At 33.2% G+C, this 22,881-nt stretch overlaps 1 protein-coding gene across 5 annotated transcripts in view; it reads left to right on the forward strand.

Moving 5' to 3' along the window:
- The window catches only part of KCNT2 (potassium sodium-activated channel subfamily T member 2), a 411,763-nt gene that overhangs the window by 213,220 nt on the left and 175,662 nt on the right, over positions 1-22,881 (forward strand). For all 5 annotated transcript variants that reach the window (XM_009191034.4, XM_009191039.4, XM_009191043.4 and 2 more), the window contains exon 13: positions 545-653. In XM_009191034.4, coding sequence (XP_009189298.2) covers positions 545-653 — 109 coding nt within the window. The remainder of the gene's footprint in view (positions 1-544; positions 654-22,881) is intronic.

A 22,881-nucleotide genomic window follows, 5' to 3' on the forward strand; every position in this document is an offset into this window, starting at 1 on the left:
CCTTCCTTAGTCTAAATGTCTTTTTAAAAACTTTTTTGATATATTTTATTATATCTAAGAGTTTTTTATGTCTTCAAACGTACCACACAGGTACACACACACACACACACACACACACACACGCACACAAGTCAAATTTCTTTTACCTTTACTATTATATTTTAAAAAGTAATTTTCTAAGCATGTTATTATTATACATATGTTTTTTATTTCTCCTTGGAAATTCCTATTACAAATTATTAGTTTTGCTACATGTCTGAAAACTTCTGACTGCTGGAATTTTCTAGGAAAATTATTTATAAGTCTGTCTAGCTATTTTTTCTCTTAATCTTTTCTAATATTCTAAGTGCTAGCAATTAGCTATGATTAAATTAGCTATTACTATCTTCTTCTATGGGAATAATAGGTATTCTTAACAAGTCTTCACAGTACTTTTTATGTTTAAGTTTTAACTATGAATGTGACAAAGCAAACTGATTGCTTATTTTTACTTTATATATTATAAAAATTGTAACTTATGATATTTTTATTTTGATCACTTCAGGATCACCAAACAATTTTGAGAGCATGGGCTGTGAAAGATTTTGCTCCAAATTGTCCTTTGTATGTCCAGATATTAAAGCCTGAAAATAAATTTCACATCAAATTTGCTGGTAAGTTTTTATCTTGCATGAGATCCATTGAATTTCCTGAAACTCCTATAGTGGTTTAAGAGTTAAGTCTCTGAACTAAGTGGCAACTTAAAATATTCAAGATTCTAAAGAACTGAAAATGATTATTAAAACTAATTTACTTGATATGAGAAGATTTATCCACTTTAATATGTTACAAGGTAACATTTTCGCTTGAGTCTTAATTTTTTTATGTAACTTGGTGATTTTAGTACCTTAACGTACTGGATACCTTACTAAGCCTAAATATATTAGCAGTAGTAGATTTATGCATAATATAGACACAAATTTCAAGTGCCATATCTACTCATTTATACATAGGTTTACACATAGATGGGTAATACTTGGCTATCGTTGGTTGTTTAATACACACATAAGCTGACCATGCAATAGACTAATACATTGAAATGTATTCAGGTATATTCAAATAGAGTTAATTTAGGGAGTAGATTTTGAAAAGATTTCAGAAAAAGATGCATGTGAATTTTTTGAAGGTACTGCTTTAAAAATGATAGATCACATGAGACTAGACTTTGAATTGTTAGAAAATTGAACAGCAAAATTGCATTTTTTTTCTTAAATGCTTCTATAAAAGCAAACGCTAATGTTGATTTAAGCAGTAAATTCATGTGCATGTATGTTTTCCCCCCAATCACAAATACCCCATGTTTTATATTATATTCTATCTTAAAATTCTAAAGCTTCAGAAGTCATTAAAATGTAATTCATTTTAGCAATGTGTCAGCAAAACGTATTTCCTTCAGAAAATGTGTTTATATATCTTAAAATTCTTACCTATTAGTGTATGACTTTGAAATGAAAAATTGTAAATACTAGGGAATTTTGATGTAATGATAAGAAAATTATGAAATGGTTGCTATTCAGTTTGCTCTAGCCTTCCCCAAATTTATGTCATCATTTTTTTTTTTTCCTAGCAATGTATAGCAAACAATTTAAAGTAATAACTTCCAACTCTGGTTGCACATTAGTAAGTTTTTGGAAGAATTTCTAAAATACTGATCATAGAGATTCTGATTTATACAGTATGATAGGTGCTAGGGCCTCTCGAAGACTATTTCTTAAGTGAAATTTGAAAATAACATTGGCTATTGTATAGAAGGCTTTGGGAAATTAAATGGAAAAATATGTGTAAAGTACTCCATCTACAACCTGTTACCTATATTGTTAGCATTCATCAAATGCCAATTGCTTCTTAAAAAGACCTTTGTAACTAGGCTATCTTATTTGTACTATTATTTAAGAAAAGAAATATTTTTGAAAAATTTTAAATATACATGGTTATGACTTGCTATGACAAAAGTTTTGAATGGCAGTAATGACATTAGCACTAAGTAAAATCTTAAAATGATGACTTTAAATTGGAGTGCCACCACTTAAGACAGGTAGATTAATATTTTGAGCCTTATTTCCTGTCTATTAAAAGGCCACAAGGATTATGTCTCTGTTTTATTGGGGTTAATAGTAAGGATTTAATAAATAATGTCTGAAACATATTAAGTGTTCTATAAATGGATATTGTATCAAGACCTTAAAACAATATGTATTTTAGAAAAACAATTTGTGATTTTGAATGTATTTTGACAAAAATTCAGAGCAGACTTCAGTTCTTTCTCCCTTCTTTAGCATGCCATTGGTATGTTTCCACAGAAAGATCAACTTTGCTGAAAAAGTCTACTGCTAAAAAAAAAAAAAACAAAAAACTATTTGCATTAATCTATTTTCTAATACTCATTTTGTCATTAGTTTAATAATACCATCAAAATGAATGAATTATTTACAAATTCTATCCCAACCATTTGTCTCAATATTTCTCACTGTGACACCTGATGAAATTCTTTTTGTTAGTGCCTACATTCTTTTATGACTGAGATTACAACATTTCAGAGGATCTCTTTTTATATTGTGTAAAGATGAAGGCAACCTAGTTTCATTAAAATGCCACAAAAAGAGTTTGGAGTGATGTATGAAGCTCTCAAAACAAAATCATATATTTTACATCTCAGCATGATGTCAAAAATTATGGACTTTTCCTTTCAAAAGGCAGTGTATCAAGCTGTCACTTAGTTTGTGTAAGAGATTGTTTAAATAATGGTCCTCAAGAAACCATGCTGTATGTGTCTGTGCCCTGTTGCTATGAGATTTTGCAGCTTTTTACCATGAAGAGGTGAAATCTATTTCCCCATCTTTGTATATAGAGTTTGCTTTGTGATTTGCTTTGACCAATATAATGTAACAAAACTTACACTGTGTAACAACAGAAGCTAAGACTTAAAAGGCTGTACTGGTTCTGCTTTTGCTGTTTTGGGAACATTGCTCAGGGACTACATATAAAGAAACTCATTTTAGCCTCTCTAAGAATGAAAAATCACTTGGAAAGTGAGGCTCATCCATACCAGCACCTCACCTGTCCAGCTCCCAACTTACTTACCAGCCAACCCAAGGAATGATGCTGACCCACAGAATTTTGAGAAATAAAATGGTGGTTAAGTCACTGAAGTTTGGAGGTTACTAGTCATGTGGCAGTAGATAACTAATACTGTTGGTGATAAAATAATAATTACTTTAATTTTAAATCATATTTACTTGACAATATTTATTATATTCCTGTCCTTGTACTCTCATATGTATGAAGTAAACAGATTCCAATATTCACAAGATATGAAATGAGACATTTGCATTTCCATTTATGTAAATAGTTCCTTTGGTTTACCCTAAACTGTGGAAATATAATCATGATTATAATTTTTGTTTAAAAAGTAAGCAAAGTTTACTTTCAGCAAATTGTCCTTTTTATAATAAATTTGTCAAAATAACATGATTGAAACTGCAAATTCAGGAGTGAGACATTTCATGGTGATGTAGTTGCTGTACTGTGTACTGACTGCATGACCTCAAGCTTCTTCAAATCTTTAAGCTCGAGTTTTTCAAGTTGTAAAATGGGGATGATATGAGAAGCAACCCCTTCATGTCATTATAATACTAAAAAGGATACTTGGAAGTATCTTTTTAATTTTTAAGCTACCAGTAAGTGATGCTTATTTAAGCAATTGGGATAATTTATATCCTGAGTGCCTATTTGTAATCTTCATGACAAATTTATATTATACTTGTATAGAGGAAAACTAGCTGGGCTTTCCCATAATGTATTACAAACAGTTTATGAGAGATACTTCAAAAGCATATAATTCTGAGCTTACACACATTTTCTCAGAGAATAGAAAATATAAGATACCTTCTCAACTCATTTAATGGGAATAACATAGCCTTGATACAAAACTCAGTGAGGATAGTTTTGGAAATGACACTTAGAGTCTAACTTAATTGGTTAACAGAGTTGAAAAATCATATAAAATATTTTAGCAAAACAAACCGAGTAATATATTTATAAAAGAATATATAATCACCAAGTTGAAATTATTCCAGAAATAGATCATTATATTAAAAGAGAATAACCATATCACAATTTTAATGAATGTAGTAAAGTATTTGAGACAGACATCAACATTCATTCACAATTAAAACTTAAAAAAAAATAAATAAATAAAAGCTATTGGAAAGCTAGGACCAAAGAACTTCTTATCCTAAGGCAAGTTATCTTTAAAATAACCAAGAAAAAAAATTATATTTAGTAATCACATATTGAAAAGCTGTCATTTAGGTACAAACATAGGTGTCTACTAAAACAACTTTTATTCAGTATTTTTCTGAAAATCATAAAAATGGCAGTGAAGCTGGAAAAAAGTAAAAGATATAAGCATTGGAACACAAGAAATAAAATTGTCATTGTCCACGTATCATCAAATTCTCTACAGGGAAATTGAAAAAGAATTTATTTCTTTCTATTCACGTTTTCCTTAGAGTAACTCATCTATTTGTATAATTTGCAAAATTAAAACTCTTCTTCAGTATCCACTATGAGCTTCAGTTTTGAATCTTGAACTGCATGGTCAATATCTCTTATTAGGTTTCTAACAGCCCTCTTAAAATTAAGATGTTGAAAAATAGTTATTGATTTTTCTCTGACCTAAAACCTGTTTCTCACCCATTATTCCCAGCACCATCTGTTTAGAACTCAATCAAAAACCTGTGAGTCATATTTTCCTTCTCTGCATCCAATCCCACATCTTGTCCTATGGGTTATATTACCTAATCCACAGTGGCATCACAACCCTACGCCATTATCATCTCTCACTTAGGCTATTTCAAAAAAGTCCCTTTTCATCTTTTTCCAGGTATTCACAAGTTGTATCTGTAAGCTTACTGCTGCACTTCATGTCCCCCAGAACATTTGCAACAGTGATTGCTGTTTGTGTATCACAGCAGGCAGCTCCATCTTCATACCTCCATTGTCAACCTAAACTCGTTTTCTTTTACCAGGACACAATGCCAATACCCTTTCCCCATATCATTATTTTTTAAAGATTCTTTCTTGTGAATAATTTGTGTCACCTTTTATGGTTCAAAAGTCAGATGGTAGTATAGCTTTGGTTATGTCAAATCATTTTTTTTCCAGTGAGAGACTTTTTTTACCAATATAATATTTTTGTTGGAAGTGGCAATTGGTACTGAAACATATGACAGAGGCAATGGCAGCGTGCCATAGACATGACTAATACAAAAATGTGTTTTTGTAACATCTTGTATTCTCTGTCAAACTCTTGTGGGTGCAGCAATTCTAGTAAAGCTTCTCTGGGGTCAAATATCTGATCTATAATCACCTGGGGAAACCTTATGCCTCCATGTTGTGGAACCCTTCGTAAATTCGCCTCCTCAGTTGCAAAACCAAGATTAAAGGGCACAATATTATGGGGAAGTTTAGTTATCAGACATGTTTCTGTAGCTCAACATTTAATCAGACTGAAATCAGCTTCATATTTTCTTCTCTACTGTGCATTTCCCAATCATTTAATGCACGCACAGACACACACACACATACACACACATGCACACACTCCAAACCATAAAAGAAAAAATATGTACTTTACTAGGAAGATAACTTCTTCATTGAAAAACCTTGAATGAACTTTAAAAATAAACCGTGCTTTCCAATTAATCAATTTCAGCTAAATGAAGTTTGCTGTTTGTCTCCTAGTCAGATGAAGTTACTCAGAAAATCAGTGGGAGGTGAATTATGTTTTAAGAGTAAATTAATAGCTAAATTTAGATAAACACAGTATCTCTATCTTCCTAATAAAGTGTTATGTCGTCTGTGAATATTCAGTTCCCTTAGGTTCCTTATCCAACTTTGTTTCAACTGTTCAGTCCTACTAAAATCTCCCACTTCATTTGAACAGATATGAGAAGAAATAAAAATCAAATCGGCAAATTTTCACCCACAAGTAGGAGTAAAGAATGTAAAAACAAAGGAGTAAATGAAAGTGTGAATTATCTATTTTCCATGCTTCCTTTTTAGTCCAAAGGCTACCCTTGAGATATTTTCCATACTTTGCTTATGGTATTTCATATATAACAGAATTTGATTGCAATTTGTTCATGAAAAATAGAACCATATCTCAACAGTAAAGTGTTGACTGAATGAAATACTTTGTACTTCACAATTCAAACCTGCCTAGAAGAATGCATCGATACTAGAACAGTAGGAGTTAGTTCTTCTAACAATTAAAAAACATTTTTAATTGCAATAAGAAGTTAAAAGTCCAAGCAGAAGTAAATGTGTTTTTAGCAATGTCATAGACAATATTGTTTAAACATGTGTCTTTCATAGAGCTTGATTCCCATTATAAAAATAATAATATTTAAAGTGCACACGCATATATGCACATATCTTGGAGAAATGATTTGACCACAAAATGAAGGTTTTCCTCAGCTTAGCCATCATCTATTTTGTACTAAATCACTAGATATTCCAATGCATCACTTTTTCCTACCCAAGAAAGAGAGTGGGAAAATATTTCCAAGCAATATAAATATTGGAAATCATCTTAGCTGTTTCTAAATAACATATGGATGTTCAGGCTTGACTTTCACCAAATGGTAAAGTGTGAGTTTTTCATGCTGAATGATTTCTTCATTTCCCATATAACACCCACATAGACATCATTTTAAACTTCATTTTTACAACCTACTTAAGAACATAATGCTTAGAGTTGTTATATTTTCAAAATATAAAACATTAAACCTTTGAAAATTCTCAATTTTTTGGATGGAAACCTTTTCTCTTTGACTTTTTTTATTATTGTGGAGATCATCAGAAACCACTTAACATAAGGCCATGTTCAAACCCAGCACTGTCTGGAGAATCTTTAACTTTTTATGCCATTCCTCACTATTTTTTACTTTCAAAAAATCAAACTTACACTGTTTAAAACAGTTATACAATTAAAAAAAAAAGTATTCTCTCCATCTACATTCAGAAACTGTGAACATTTTGCCACTTTTGACTAATCTTCTCTTTGTACGCATACACAAATACACACATATTTTTATTTCAGCAGAGCTCTCTTAAGTATAAGGAAATTCTGCTACATAACAATGCTAAAATTTTTACCCCTAAAATGGTCAATAATAATTTTATGAATCCAGTTTATATGCAAATGTTATCAATTGTCCCTCAGATTTTCCTTAAATCTGTATTTTAAAATTCAGTATTAAATCAAAATTTTATTTTTACTACTTTTTTAATTTCTTTTTAAACATTTTTATGAAATAGATTTAGATTTATGGAAAAGCAGTATAGATAGTACAAAGAGTTCTATATGCCCTCTACATCCCACAGCTTCTCCTAATGTTAATGTGGTATATATAACCATTGTCCATTTAATCAAAACAAGAAATTAACATTGGTATTGATTATTTTTAAGTTAAAATTTAAAAATTTAAATACTGCAAAAGATGTCCAAGCCATCTTTCCTGTTTATTTTCCTTGACATTTGATTAAATTGACACTGGACATTAGGTATTTCAAGCCATTTTCTTGTGGGCCACTTATGACTTTAATTAACTAAAATAATCTTTTTGTTTCTCTCTATTAATGTTTTTATAGTTGTATATTTTCAATAACCCAATTTCTTGGTTCTGAGTACCAGAGTAAAATAACGCTTATTTTTTTAGAAAGTGCCAGACATATTCTATCATATCCTAGGCCTATGATATTTAGTCTGCCAAGTATTTCCTTGATACAAATGTCTTATGAAAAAGACCAGGTATGCTCTCTTTCACTCTTGAATACTTCTTCAGAGCATTTTCTAGAGTTGTGCTATGATCAATGTGTTGTTCTAGGCACTAGTGACATAATGATGAACTAGATGTAATAAATGTTAATTCCAGTGGCAGCTTTTCTCATTGCCTTTACCTGTCACTTTTTAAAAAAGTCAATGCACTTTTGTATACTTCCCAAGAATACCCCTCACTGCTTATCCTTACTACAAAGAGCTTTAATTGAAGCCTTACAACCCCCCATTTCCTGCCCTTCACAACCTCCATGTATATCAAACCAATGATTCCAGTTATGCTCTAGTCTCACTGTATACTGCTTGATGAATTTAGTCAATCTCGTAGACCTACAATAGATAGTTAAGGCTTTCAGGATTTAGTTTCCCCATCCCAGAAGTAATTGGTTTTGCTTTGAAAAGAGTCTCCTAACATTTTTTTTTTTTTTTTAAATAAAAGAATGAATGAGATCTTAACAGTAGGATGGTCAGCAAGTGGAGATGACAGTTCTTATAATGGGATGTTAAAACTGTCATTGCCTCAAATCACCTTGCCTTGGAACTTCATATTGTGCATATACACACACACAAATGCGTATGCATCCGTGTGTGTACGTGTGATTGTGAATTAAATTTTACTAAGCTTTTGTTGGAGAAGTAATGTGAGAATAATGCAAGTATTAGGTAAAGACATAACATTTTAACTAGATAAAAAAATAACTCTAGGGGAGATGTTGAGTGCAGTGAGGAGGACAAAAAGAACCTCATAGGAGTGATTATTTAGGAAGCTATTATAGTTGTCCAGGTGAGAGATACAGAGAGAGCTATCATAATGGAAATGGAGAGTGAGAACATATTCATAAAACGTTTCATATATTTTCTGTACACTTAAAAGTCAGCTGACTGCAGCAACTAACGGAGATTGAGAAAATCATTTTATCTTTGCTACTCTCACTTTTTCATATATGTTCACATTTAATATGAATTCTGTTACAGTACTGAACTAATTGATTTATAGTCATTTCAATGTCTATTTAGCACCAGAATATGAGTTTAAGTGCCTTATATGTTCAGTGATTGTACAGTGCTTGACACATAACATCTAATTACTGTACTATAGAGAATATATGATTTAAAAGATCCACTTAAAAATGTGATGATATAACCTAGTAAAATAAAAAGTATGCCAAAATAAATGAAATAGTTTGTAAGCACACAAGTAATGTTCCATCATGTTATGGAAAAAAAATAAAAAAATTCTAGAGTAGAGAGTGACACAGAAAAAGAATACCAGAAATCTAAAAACAGCTCCTTGTAGTTTTTTTCTGAGTATTAGGTCACACATGTACAAAATGAAACTCTAAAAGCCAGTCTAAAAAAAACCGAAGAATCGTAAGTAGAACAATTCCCAGTGCTCAAATAGGGTGAGGAGATATTCACACTCTGAGCAGACATAGTAGAATGACCTTGGCGATCAGCAGGGCATTTGAAGTCTTATGAGATACATGGTTGCTAGTAAGGTTGACTTCCCAGATTAAAGGGTACTCTAAATAGAACAGTATCAGTTTTCAGTAATAAAAGCTTACCACTAACTTTTCAGTTTACAATGACACAAACCTATTATCTGTGTTTCTGTGGGTCAGGATTCCTGGGATGGGTTATGTAGCTCCCCTGGTCAAGGTCTCACCAGTCTGCAATGAAGATATCCACTTCATCTATAATCTCATTTGAGGTTTGACTTCTTAGAATTTTGTCTACTAACACTGCCCTTGAAAGCTTAAAAATCCAGCAGGCCTTCAAGATATCAAACCAATTCTACCAAAATGAAGCACCCCATTTTAAACATTTGTATAAAGTAACATTCACGTTGGCCAGTATCAATTGAAATGACTAGACATATCAATAAATGGGAAATTCTGACTGTGATTAAGGTAGAAATAAAACCTGTTCTGTACAAGCTTATATCCAGAAAATAAAGGAAAGGAGAAAAAAATTTATACTGATTTTGTAAGGCCAGCATTATTTGATTAGGCCAAAGCCAAAAACATCGTGAGAAAAGAAAACCACAAGCTGTTATGTTTTATGAACACAGATGCAAAAATCTTCCAACAAATCAGTAGCAAATCCAATTCAGTAACATACAGAAAGAACATACTGTTACCTCGTTGGGTTTATCCCAAGGCTACAGTAGTCATATAACATTTAAAATCAGAGCAGTTCACCATATTAATACATTAAAGGGGAAAATAAGCTATATGATCATATCAACAGATGCAACAACAGCATTTTAAAAATCAGTAATGTTTCTGACAAAAATTTGTGCATACTGGAAATAGAAGAAAAGCAACATCATATTTTTGTTATACTTGATGCTTATAGGCTGAGTACTAAACTCTAATATTGAAACATCAAAGCTGTGTGCTGTACTTCTATTCACACTGTACTGAAGGTCCTAACCTGTGCAATAAGGCAAATTATATAAATGTTAATGTACACGTTAGAAAGGAAATAGTAAAAATAGCTTTATTCATAAACTAAGTGAACATTTCTTTAAAAATGGTAATGAATCTATAATAAAGCTAGTAGTACTAATGAATGAGTTAGGAACATCAAAATGATTTTCCTTATACAGAAATCAATTTTATTTTTCTATGCTTGTAAAGATAATTTAGGAATTTAAATTAAATATAACCTTTAAAATTCTTCAAAAGTATTAAATAGATATGGGAGAACTTAATAAAATATGTGCAAGTCTCATATAAAGAAACATAAACATTGCTGAGAGAAATTTTTAAAGAGCTAAATAAACTGAGAATGAAGTTTATTTCAAGGGTTAAAAGATTCAATATTTTAACATGTTAATTATATCCAAATTAACCTATAGATTCAATACATATTTCAACTGACATTATGGCTGACACTTTGAAATATTAATAAACTTATTTTAAATAATATAAAAATATAAAGAAATGATCATCATAACTATGAAAAAGAACATTCATGTCAGAATATCTGTAGTACCTCTGTTTTGAAGCTTTATTGTAATACTAAAGTATTAAAGACAGCATGGAATTATCATAATGATAGAAAAATAGATCAATGGAACAGAATACAACCCAGAAGTAGATCAACTTCTACATTTTCAATGACGATGCCAAGTTAATTACCTTGGAGAGGAGATAATCTTCAATAGATAGTTCAGGATCAACTTTATATCCTTCTGGTGTGAGCCTTACCTCACACCACACACTGAATATTAAGTTGAAACAAATTATACACTTAAATGTAAAAAGTGAGACTACGAAATATCTAAAATAAAACACAGAGGAATGTTTTCACAGTCTTGACCGGCAAATATTTCTTAGCTAGGACACAGAAAAACCACAAGTCATAAGAGGAAAAAAAAAAGAAAAATTGGCTGTCATCAAAATTAAACCTTCCGCACTTCACAAGACAATTTCAAAGAATGGCGAGCCCCAGACTGGGATTAAAATATTCTTGGTGAATATATCTGAGTAAAGTTTGAATCCAAACATATGTAAAGAACTCTTACAATTCAATGTTAAGAGTCCAAACAAACCAATAAAAATAAGTAGCAGAATTGAACAGACATTTTATACACACACAAGGACAGACATACCAATGACCACTAAGCATATCAAAAGATTGTCAATATCACTAATCATCAGCAAAATGAAGATTGGAAAGCAATACCATTACACACACAGAATGCCAAACATTAAAAGGATTCTTAGTATCATGTGACTGAAGCTCTCATGCCCTCTTGAAGCTTACATTCTAGTGGGAAAGATGGTTTGAGCAAGAAAGTACTTAGATGGCTCCTAAGGGAAAAATGCAAGCATCAAGGAAAGCTTAAAATAGGGTGGACATACAGATATGATAGATGAATTTTGGCAAAGGGACATGTAAGTTATACACTGACACAGGAATGGGTTAGTTATATTTAAATGAATGCAGATATGAATGATTCCTGAATGTTGCCATACAGTAAGAAACCAAGGTAGAAAATGGTGTGGTGAATTAACAGGAACTGAAAATACTTAATATGACTGCACCAAGATAGAGGATAGTAAGAACTGGGATTGGAAAAAAGGTAGCGATAAGATTAGGAATAACTTTATAATTCACTTTATAAAGAAATATATAGTACTAGGTAGAAGATGGGTTTGTGGAAGATGATTATTTTTAATTTACTTATAGATTTTTGCGTATTCTCATTTTTCTAACAAAATCCAAATAATCAAGCATAATTAATACCATGATAAAATTTGTGAATGGTTATATCTAAGCAGTGAAATTGTTATTCACCTAATTATAACTATAGGTTATGTTTATGTAGACTATAATACTCCTTTTACATGAAGTAAAATATCATTGTTACTGTTAGCAAAATATATATAAATTTATGAATATGTGTTAGCCTATTGCTACATTTTATAATCCATGATCAATCTAATTTAATATTTTCGTAAAGCCACTTTCATTCATGCCAAATTCTCACTTAAGCCATCAAGCTATTCTGTATAATCAATCATAAGGACTAAATTGATAAATCTGCCAATAGCTATATCCTTCTTGAGAATGCTAGCTCTGCTTCAAATAAGGAATGAGAAATAAGGCAACTTAAAAAGTGGTAGCTATTTGTAAATATTGCCAAGGTGAATATGATTAGTGGAATTTCTAGGTTAAATGGTATTTGTACTTTCATGGTTTTTAATACACAATACCAATTTGCTCTCCAGAAATATATAACTTACCCTTGAACAAATGGGCAATATTAACTTTTGCCCTTTGATAGAAAGAAAAATAACATAAGAACTAAAATAATTATTATAATAATAGTGGTGGTCAACACATGTAGTACTTCCTGTGCAAGGGTTACTGTTCTAAGGCACTACTTATAGATTAACTCAATTCTCATTACAATTTCATAAGCTAGTATATTGGTTATATATTGCTGCATAACTACCCCAAAAGTTTGTGGTATAAACAACAATGTAAATTTGTTACCTCAGTTTCTGTGGGTCAGGAATTTGGGAGAAGTAATAATCTGGATATTTATGATGTTACAATGAAGATGCAAGTTATTTAGGGTAGTTGCAATTATCAAATAACTGCAGGTATTTGAAGGCTTCACTTGGGTAGAATATCTCTTTTTGAAGTGGTTTACTTACATGGCTCCCAAGTTGGTGCTGGCTGTTGGTAGGAGATCTTGGTTTCTTACATGTGGACCTTTCCTCTGGGCTGTTCGAACCTCCACATGATGTGAGAGCTGGCTTTTCCCAGGGCAGATGATTCAAGAGAGAGCAAGGCAAAGCCACAATGCCTTTTATGGCGTAGCCTTAGATATCAAACTTTGTTATTCTGCAATACCCTAATGGTTATATGGTTCAGCCCTAGTCTGCTGTGTAGGAGGGAACAGCACAGGCATGAATACCAACATGTAAGAGTTATTTGGGGCAATCCTGGAGGCTGGCTACCACAGACAGATTATATTATTATTACAATTTTACAGATGAGGAAACAGATCCATATATATATATATATATATATATATATATATATATATTTTTTAATGCTGAAATGGTGCCATACTAAATGATTGAGACAGGACTTGAATCCACATTCTCTGTCTCCAGAATGTGTGCTTTTAACAGATGTGTGGTATTGCCTTTAATTATTCATTTTAATTTTCAATCTTTATTTATTACACAGAGTTGTACATTCTTGTGTTTTTTGTCTAATTTTTGCATTTGTATGTAAAATTTATTCCAGTGACCTTATTTTCTGTTTGGCTATTTTTCCATCAGTTATAGGGATTTTTTATATTCTGAAATTAGTAGCAATTTGGTTTTTTATATACAGTCATGTGCTGCATAACGTCTCAGTCAACAATATACTGCATATACAGTGGTGGTTCCATAGACTGTAATACCATACCTTTTTCTATGTTTAGACATGTTTAGTTACACAAATGCTAACCATTGTGTCGCAATTGCCTACAGTATTCAGTACATTAACGTGCTGTACAGGTCAAAAATAGTGTGTGGATAGTACATGATTGGAATGTTAAAGTCATTTTATTTTGGAATCTGCTGATGTGAATACAGTATTGAAGAGTTGCATGGGCTGTTTTGGGGTAGTTGAAGTTGGTGATGTTGAAGAAGGGAAATTCAGAGTAGGTAAGGACCCCAACAAGACAAAGCATTTGGCTCAAGTGTCTCATAAAATAAGACTCCCTTTGCATTAAGAATTCCTTTTAAAGTGCATATTCTTCTTGGTGAAACTGAAATTTCAATCTTTTTAATATGTTACTTTATTCAGATTATTAGGTGAATATCTAGTTGATAGTAGCATCGACCTATTTGTCTGTCTGTCTGAATGTCTTTCAATCTCTTATTCTATAAGAATAGACATTTTGGGGGAAGAGGGAATGAAGATTAGGTTGTTATGGGAGATTTCCAAAAGATAACCAGTGGCCAAAAAGTGGGTTCTAAATACCTAATTCGAGGGATGATTTAATTTATTTTATTTTTTTACAGTTTTGTCCAGAGTAATGTTTGCCAAAAAACTGTTGTAACATATTGTTTTTTCTTTTCTTTTCTTTTTTTTTTTTTTTAAGATGGAGTCTCACTCTGTCACCCAGGCTGCAGGCTGGAGTGCGGTGGCACTATCTCAGCTCACTGCAACTTCCGCCTCCCAGGTTCAAGAGATTCTCCTACCTCAGCCTCCCAAGTAGCTGGGATTACAGGCATGAACCACCATGCCCAGCTAATTTTTTATTTTTATTTTTAGTAGAGGTGGGCTTTCACCATGATGGCCAAGCTGGTTTTGAACTCCTGACCTCAAGTGATCCGCCCACCTTGGCCTCCCAAAGTGCTAGGATTTCAGGCGTGAGATTATACGTTACAATCATACATTTGGCTGTGGGTTGTTGTTTGTCTGGGAGGATGAGGCAAACTTTAGCATCTTTCCTCATTGGTAAGGGAAGAATATGGGTGGGCTCACATAAATGCGTATTTCTATGTATTATTTATTGTTATTAAACAAAACTTTACTTGTTATGGGGCTATATAGCTTACTGTATGCTTTCCTGAGTCACTGCAATTGAAGTTAACAGCTTTAGTTTCTTCCTACTTTATTGTGGTATATTTGATAAATAAAATTACATAAATTCAAGGTGTACAATGTGATGATTTGGTATTCATATGTATTATGAACTTATTTACACAATGAAGTTAGCACATCCATCACCTCACATAGTTCCCTTTTTAATGTGTGTGGTTAGAATATTGAAGGTCTACTTTCAGCACATTTCAACTATAAAATACAGTATTGTTAACTACATAAGAATTACAGCTTTTTGTGATTGATAAAAATAACTATGCATTTTTATCTAATTTGATACCAAGTATAGCTAGCCAAAGACTTAACATACTTACAGGCGAGGGATTCAGACTCATGCCTTGTGACTCCAAATTCAATGATTCTTTAAATCAAGCACAGGGCAACACTGAATACATTTTCCAACTTCATGTTGCATTTCTGCAAGTTCTGGGGTTGCATTTTAGTCTTCATAGAATGCTTGATTCAAAAGTTTCTTTTTTGATTTAATGACAAGAATTTCCTGAGAGTTACAGTAAAAATGATATATAATAGAAGATATACTTGGACCCTGTCATCACTCCCGATGATTCCTGTCTTATTTATACTATTCAGCCCATAAAGTACCCAAATTCAATCTTCTTTCCATTTTGCTTATTCAATCACCCAGTGCTATAAACACTCTCCTTCCACCTCATCAACTCTTCTAATGCAGTGCTATTCAAAGTGTGGTCCAAAGACCAGTTTCATTCCACATACTTTTATCAAGCTACAACAAGATTAATACAGCAATTGAGAGCAGCATTTTAGAAATTTTGCTAGTGATTTGACATTGCCATGACATCCAAATGCATAATTAGTGGACTATCTCTTTGGAAAGCATACAGACTACTAAGCATATAGACTAATTTGGTCTTTCTCAAAATCATAGGTTAATCACATATGGCATGAGCTGCCCGTGTGCTTGCAATGGGTTACAACCCATTCTTTCTTTTTATTTTACAATTAAAAAGAAAAAGAAAACTGGCCCTTCATCACAAATAGCTTGAGAACCATTATTCCATCGCATCATCAGTCTAGTCTTCCTGTGCCTCAGTTCCATTTCTTCTCTTTTTCTCTCTTTAAGGAGCCTGAACTCTGTAGTCTGCCATTTCATTCAGTCAGCCTCATGTCAGTGTTCTGACTTCCTTTGTTTTTCATTTTTTTCCCCATAGCTTTTGATCAAAAATAAACACACATGCAAACAAACAAAATTCCATGTACATTGATCTTTTTTTTTATTCCTTGACTGCACTCCTGGAAAAACAATAACACCCAGTGGGTCAGATTTGTGTCATCATAAACTCACGGTCAGGCAGCTCAAAGCGGCCCTTAACGTTGTGGTTTTTTGTTTTTTTTCTTTTAATCAAACTATTCTCTTGCTCTTGTAATTACTATTTCGTATCTATCTCATTTTATAATACACAGAGATATGAGAAGCCAATACATGAAAATTTCCTTAAATTTTGCAACTTATTTTCCAAATGTTAATTTATGTTCACTTATTGCTTCCTGCTTTTTCCTATTATAATTGAAGGATTTCCTTTCCATATATTTGCTGAGTGCCCCATTGCCTCATACCGTATCAGCAACCTCAGCAATATTTTTCCTTCCTTAATCTTCAGATTTCTTTCTTTGTTAATATATTTCTATAAACACTTCCGTTTCTTCCTACCCCTCCAATTTTATTTTTAAGAAATTCTGCATGCTTTCCTTGCCTTTCAAACAACTTTTCTTAATTATCCTTAAAATATTTGGTTAAACAGTCCGGGCGCAGTGGCTTATGTCTGTAATCCCAGCCCTTTGGGAGGCCGAGGTGGGCAGATCACGAGGTCAGGAGATTGAGACCATTCTGGCTAACATGGTGAAACCCTGTCTCTACTAAAAATGCAAAAAAAAAAAAAAAAAAAAAATTAGCCGAGTGTGGTGGTGGGCACCTGTAGTCCCAGCTACTCAGGAGGCTGAGGCAGGAGAATGGCGTGAACTGGGGAGGCGGAGCTTGCAGTGAGCCGAGATCGCGTCACTGCACTCCAGTCTGGGCGACAGAGTGTCACTCCGTCTCAAAAAAACAAACAAAAAAAATTGGTTAAACATCGTTTCCTTAAGTGATGCTTTTTTCATTCCCTCAAAGCAGGCAAAGTATCCTTATATCCTCTTAACACATATGCATTTATTTTCTTTTTACCATTTATTGCAGTATTTATTTGCTACTAATAAATCTTCCAGAGATCTTCCAAAATATTTTTGAATCAGTTACTCAAATGATTTCAGTTTAGCTACAATATTGTGTTTTGTGGTTGAAAAGGAATGAAACTGATCTCAAGGGCAAACTTGCCTACCTTCCCTCAAACTTCACTATTACATGATAGGTGTTTGGGGAGCTCGGTGGTTGTATTTTCTCAGCCATCAGTTCAGTGTAATGGCTGCTCCAGCCATTTGTTCATCTGGTAGCAAGTGGTAATCTTTAAGTGGTTTCTAGAGAAGGCAACACTGCTACATTATGTTACCTATTTTAAGTGCCGGTTAATCAATTTTAGAGTTGTATAGCTTTTGTAGAGTTCTTTGTAGATAGTTTGAATTTAATAAGTAATACATTTAGCTAAGTTACTTCACTGTTCTGAGTATCTGATTGCTTATCTGAAAACTACTTTACACAATATGTATCATAGAACTTTTGTGAGGTTTAATAATATATATATCACTTAGCATGAAAGCATAAATATTATTTGGTATTATTATTTTATTACTAAAAAGAATCTTCAGTAAGTATCTTTTATACTATCAGAAGCTGATAAAGAATACTCTTGGTTAGAACCTAAACAAATTGGAATTCTGAGGAAAATAATTTTTCAAAAATTATTAAGACTGCTGTGTATTTGTGAAAGGTATAAAAGAAAAGGAGGTTAATGAAATTAAAACTGTTTTGCACTAGATGGAGGAAATTTGACCCCCCTTTTGAGCATTTAATAGCTTGAAACATCAAAAAAGATTATATTTATTGTACTAAAATAAGTATTGAAGCAATTGGAAAAACAGAAACATGTTTTTACTTGTATTATTGAAACGAAATAAATCTGTTTTACAGAGAATTGCAAATCTCAAATTGGGTTAGATTCTATGCATTTAATAAGCATTCTTATATTTAGATCTGGTGAAACTAAGTGACTTTTAAAGATTTACTTAAATCTATTCTTAGCCACTTAGTGGTTGAATGCCTCACAATCTTTGAATTGGTAAAGTTTCTGACATGTTCATATGCGCACGCACACACACACACACACACACACACACACACACGAGTGGTTATTTTATTGATTAAAGTAACAGGATCAAAATAAAACTCACTTGATTGCAAGATATTATCCATTCTTGTATAAGAAAAAGATACATTTTTTTGTAGCAATAAACCCACTCTTGCTTGTAAACAGAATCTAATAAGCAAAGGATATGGGAAAGATTTTATAATGCAATTTAATCAGTTGGTCTATTTAATAAACTTTTTCCCCATAAAATAAAAATGACTAACATTTAGATTTTAAAATTCACCCTGGTTCATTTTTTCTGTTTAAAAGCCATTTTCCAAAGGATATTTGATTTCCGTAAATTAAAACCCAGCACTAGATTGGTTTACTGCACTTTCCACTATTTACTGTTTTCCAAAGAGCTGTTACCTAGCAACTGCATGGAAGAGGTTTCTGGTACTTTAAATCATACAAGAGCTCAGAATATAAGGTGATGTAGACTTTTAAGAAAATATTCTGACTTGTTTTAATTATCAATTTTATTTTTCATAAGGTAAAAGGGACTTGAAGACAATTTTGATTCTTATCTATCAATAAATTTGCATCACAATTGTAATTTTTTATTTTAGAAGCTTTTAAACTGAAAATGACAGAAATTAGAATAACAAAGAAGAAATCAAGAATCTTACATAATACTACTATTTTGAAAGTCATATGCTTCTAAAACTCTTTCCCACCTGTTGAGGTAGTTTATATTGACAGTTTGATGCTTATCTTTACACACTATTTTCTGTGCATATCCAGAAACACATACAGGCATACACATGAGCATTCTTGCAGAATTCAGCATTTTTACAAAAGTGAGACCATGTTTTAATTGCATAACAATGGAATTATGCTATATTGTTTTGCCACTTACATTTAAAAAATATACTGTTGGCATTTGTTTCAAGATAGTTTACTGAAATCGTCTTTTTATTTTAATAACACAGGATTGTGATGATCCATAATATTTGTTTAGAATTCTGATTAGCTTTTTTTTTTGAGAGGGAGTCTCGCTCTGTCGCCCAGGCTGGAGTGCAGTGGCACGATCCCGGCTCACTACAAGCTCCACCTCCCGGATTCACACCATTCTCTTGCCTCAGCCTCCCGAGTAGCTGGGACTACGGGCTCCCGCCACCACACCCGGCTAATTTTTTTTTGTATTTTTAGTAGAGATGGAGTTTCACCACGTTAGGCAGGATGATCTCGAACTCCTGACCTTGCGAGCTGCCCGCCTCGGCCTCCCAAAGTGCTGGGATTACAGGCGTGAGCCACCACGCCCGGCCCTGATTAGCATTTTATACTCATTTTCTATTTTTTTCCTCAGATAATTCTATGAGGTAAACACTATTGTAATTCACATTTTAGATATAAGGCCAGTTAGGCCTAGGGATTAAGAAATTTGCCCATGGCCTGGCACACTCACTGGTGATACCACTTGATCACTTGATCTCATGTGCTTATGTCTTATCAAGCAATAGTGAAGAAAGATCTAAGTCCGAATAAACAGAAACCCTTAATGGATGAGAAGAAAATACAAGATAAGATACACATATGTATATCTTGTATTTTATTATATCTCTCCATATATACAGAGAGAGAGAGAGAAAGTCTCACTCTGTTACCCAGGCTGGAGTGTAGTGGCACGATCTTGGCTCACTGTAGCCACTACCTCCCAAGTTCAAGCAATTCTCCTGCCTCAGCCTCCCAAGTAGCTGGTATTACAGGCATGGACCACCACACCTAACTAACTTTTTGTATTTTTTTTTTTTTTTTGAGACAGAGTGTCGCTCTGTCACCCAGGCTGGAGTGCAGTGGCCAGATCTCAGCTCACTGCAAGCTCCGCCTCCTGGGTTCACGCCATTCTCCTGCCTCAGCCTCCTGAGTAGCTGGGACTACAGGCGCCTGCCACCTCGCCCGGCTAGTTTTTTGTATTTTTTAGTAGAGACGGGGTTTCACCGTGTTAGCCAGGATGGTCTCGATCTCCTGACCTCGTGATCCGCCCGCCTCGGCCTCCCAAAGTGCTGGGATTACAGGCTTGAGCCACCGCGCCCGGCCACTTTTTGTATTTTTGATAGACACTGGGTTTTGCCATGTTGGCCAGATTGGTCTCAAACTTCTGACCTCAGATGATGTGCCCGCCTCGAGCTCCCAAAGTTCTGGGATTTCAGGCATGAACAACCATGCCCTGCCACATATAATTTTTGAATAGGAAACACTTTCTTCAACAAAGGAGGGGAATTAGAAGCTAGATGGAAAAAAATGACAGATTTATATTTGATAAAGAGGTATCTTTGTATAATCAAAGCTGTGCCTTTGTCATATATGTTGTCTCACCAACAAGAAGAAAACAGGTTAGGAAAAGTAGTTTTGTATACAAAAAGTAATCCAGAGTCTGTACATTCCTGCACATTGTCCCATCAGACAAACCCTGGTAATGTGGCCATATCTATCTAAAAGGGAAACTGAGATATGTAACTTCTACCAGAGCAGCCATGAATCCAGGTAAAATATAGAAGTGGGGTGAGGGGAAATAAGAGTCTCTATTACTAAAAAGAAAGAAATAGAAAATGAATACTGGGGGCGACAGTAATTTTAGCCATGGTTCAAGTCTTTAGGCACCCAAGTAACCATACATAACATTTTATATATATATATATATATATATATAATGTTGTTTATATATTATATATAATGTAGTTTATATATTATATATAAATTATTATATATTATATATTAAATTGTATATATTATATTGCTGTTATATATGTTAATTACACATATAATGTTGTTTATCTATATAAATGTTTATTTATACAGATAAATAATGTTGTACATCTATATAAACAACATTATACGTAATGTTGTACATGGTTACTTGAGTGCCTAAAGGCTTGAACCATGGCTAAAACTACTCTCTCCCCTAGTATCCACTTTCTCTTTCTTTCTTTTTAGAATGGCATTTATATAGCGCCACTAAAACTTGGAGTATTTGACATAGGGAATAAATGAGAAAACTCTCATCCATTCCCTACGACAAATAATCCAAGTTTCATCAAATGCCATATGCAGCTCAAAGTTCAGGATATCTGGACAATGCAGAGTCAGATCTAGATGTGGCTCCTAATAATCTAGCAATATACACATTAATAAATTTTCTAGGTGTTCCCAGGACCACTACCCCATATAGATACACAATAGTAGAGGAAGAAAGCTGTAATAAAATAATAGTTTTTGGAAAACAGAAGAAGAAAATGCACAGTAGTCATTAGTCCATAGCATATCCTGTGGCACGTGAATTAAGAAACCTCCAAAGAAACATGTAAAGTTCCTTAATGAAACCTTGATTTTGCTCTTTAGAGAGTAATTCCTTTGTCCATTCATATGCATGGCTCACTATTCTCTGTGGTCACGCTTGAAGTTGAAATTTGGGTGGATTTCTTCTAGGCCTCTCTGCGTGTCAGTAACTGCGTTCAAAGTTCTTTTCTAAGAACTTTGTTAAACCTGACTTACTGGATTTTGTTGCCCTGTCCACATCGCCATCTTTCTTGTAATGGTGGATACCGTGTTATTATCTGAAACAAGTTTGAATGTGAAGGCAGCACTGCACTTTAATCTGATTTTGTCACAGGTCTGTCTTTATTGGTCTGGCTGGGAAGTCTAAATTAGAGGCCTCTGATAAAGGCTCTGAAAGGGAATGTCATCTCCTGATATTTAGGATACAGTTCACTTTTTCAATTCTGCAAGTATCCATTTTTATACATTTTTAAAATTTTTGATCATAAGAAAACAATGTACTACTTAAGAGAGTTCTATTCCCTTCTCTTTCTGCTTGCAAAGTGATCAGTTCTTACCTCATATCAGCTCTCTATGTATTGCTGACTAAAATCAGCAAGGTACTGTGAACAAACATTAGTATACTTGCCCTTTTCAACCACCTCTTCTAAACGTCTCTCTGTTGAGAGGTGGTTTTTGGATACAAAGGGGAAAATGGGTCGTAGGGGAAAATAGTAGTTACTGTTACTGATGTATTTCTACATTATGCATTTCTATATTATCTAAATTTTATAACTTTGTCTTCTATTTTTAACTAGAAAATTATTTGATAAAAATTGGCAATTTATGACTTGAAATTCTCCCCCCTACACACACCAAAAAAATGTGTATCTGATAAACTGAAAATGTGCTCGATCTCCCAACACACTGTCACTCTCTCCAACATTGCTTGGTCATACTATCTGATGATGTTTATGCCTATGAAAATGATTCTTTCGATGTTCTAGACTAATGTTTCTGTAATTTCTATTCTTTCAGTGTTATTGCTCAGCTCATCCTAGCTCAGCAAAAATTTCTAGGGTCGTAACTTAGATCATATCATTACCAATAAACGTGACTCTTCTGTCATCTCTAATCCTAGCGTCTCCTTCTCTGACCACCACTTCCTATCTTTGTAGTTCACTCCCTCTAATGAAGAACTTCAACATTCTTTTGACCATACAAGACTTACAATTCATTGTTCTTGCCAAATCTTCCCTGCCATTTACACCCAGAGGTCTTGTCTTCCTTTCTTAG

This window comes from Papio anubis, chromosome 1 (genome assembly GCF_008728515.1).
Source record: "Papio anubis isolate 15944 chromosome 1, Panubis1.0, whole genome shotgun sequence".
NCBI classification, from domain to species: Eukaryota; Metazoa; Chordata; class Mammalia; order Primates; family Cercopithecidae; genus Papio; species Papio anubis.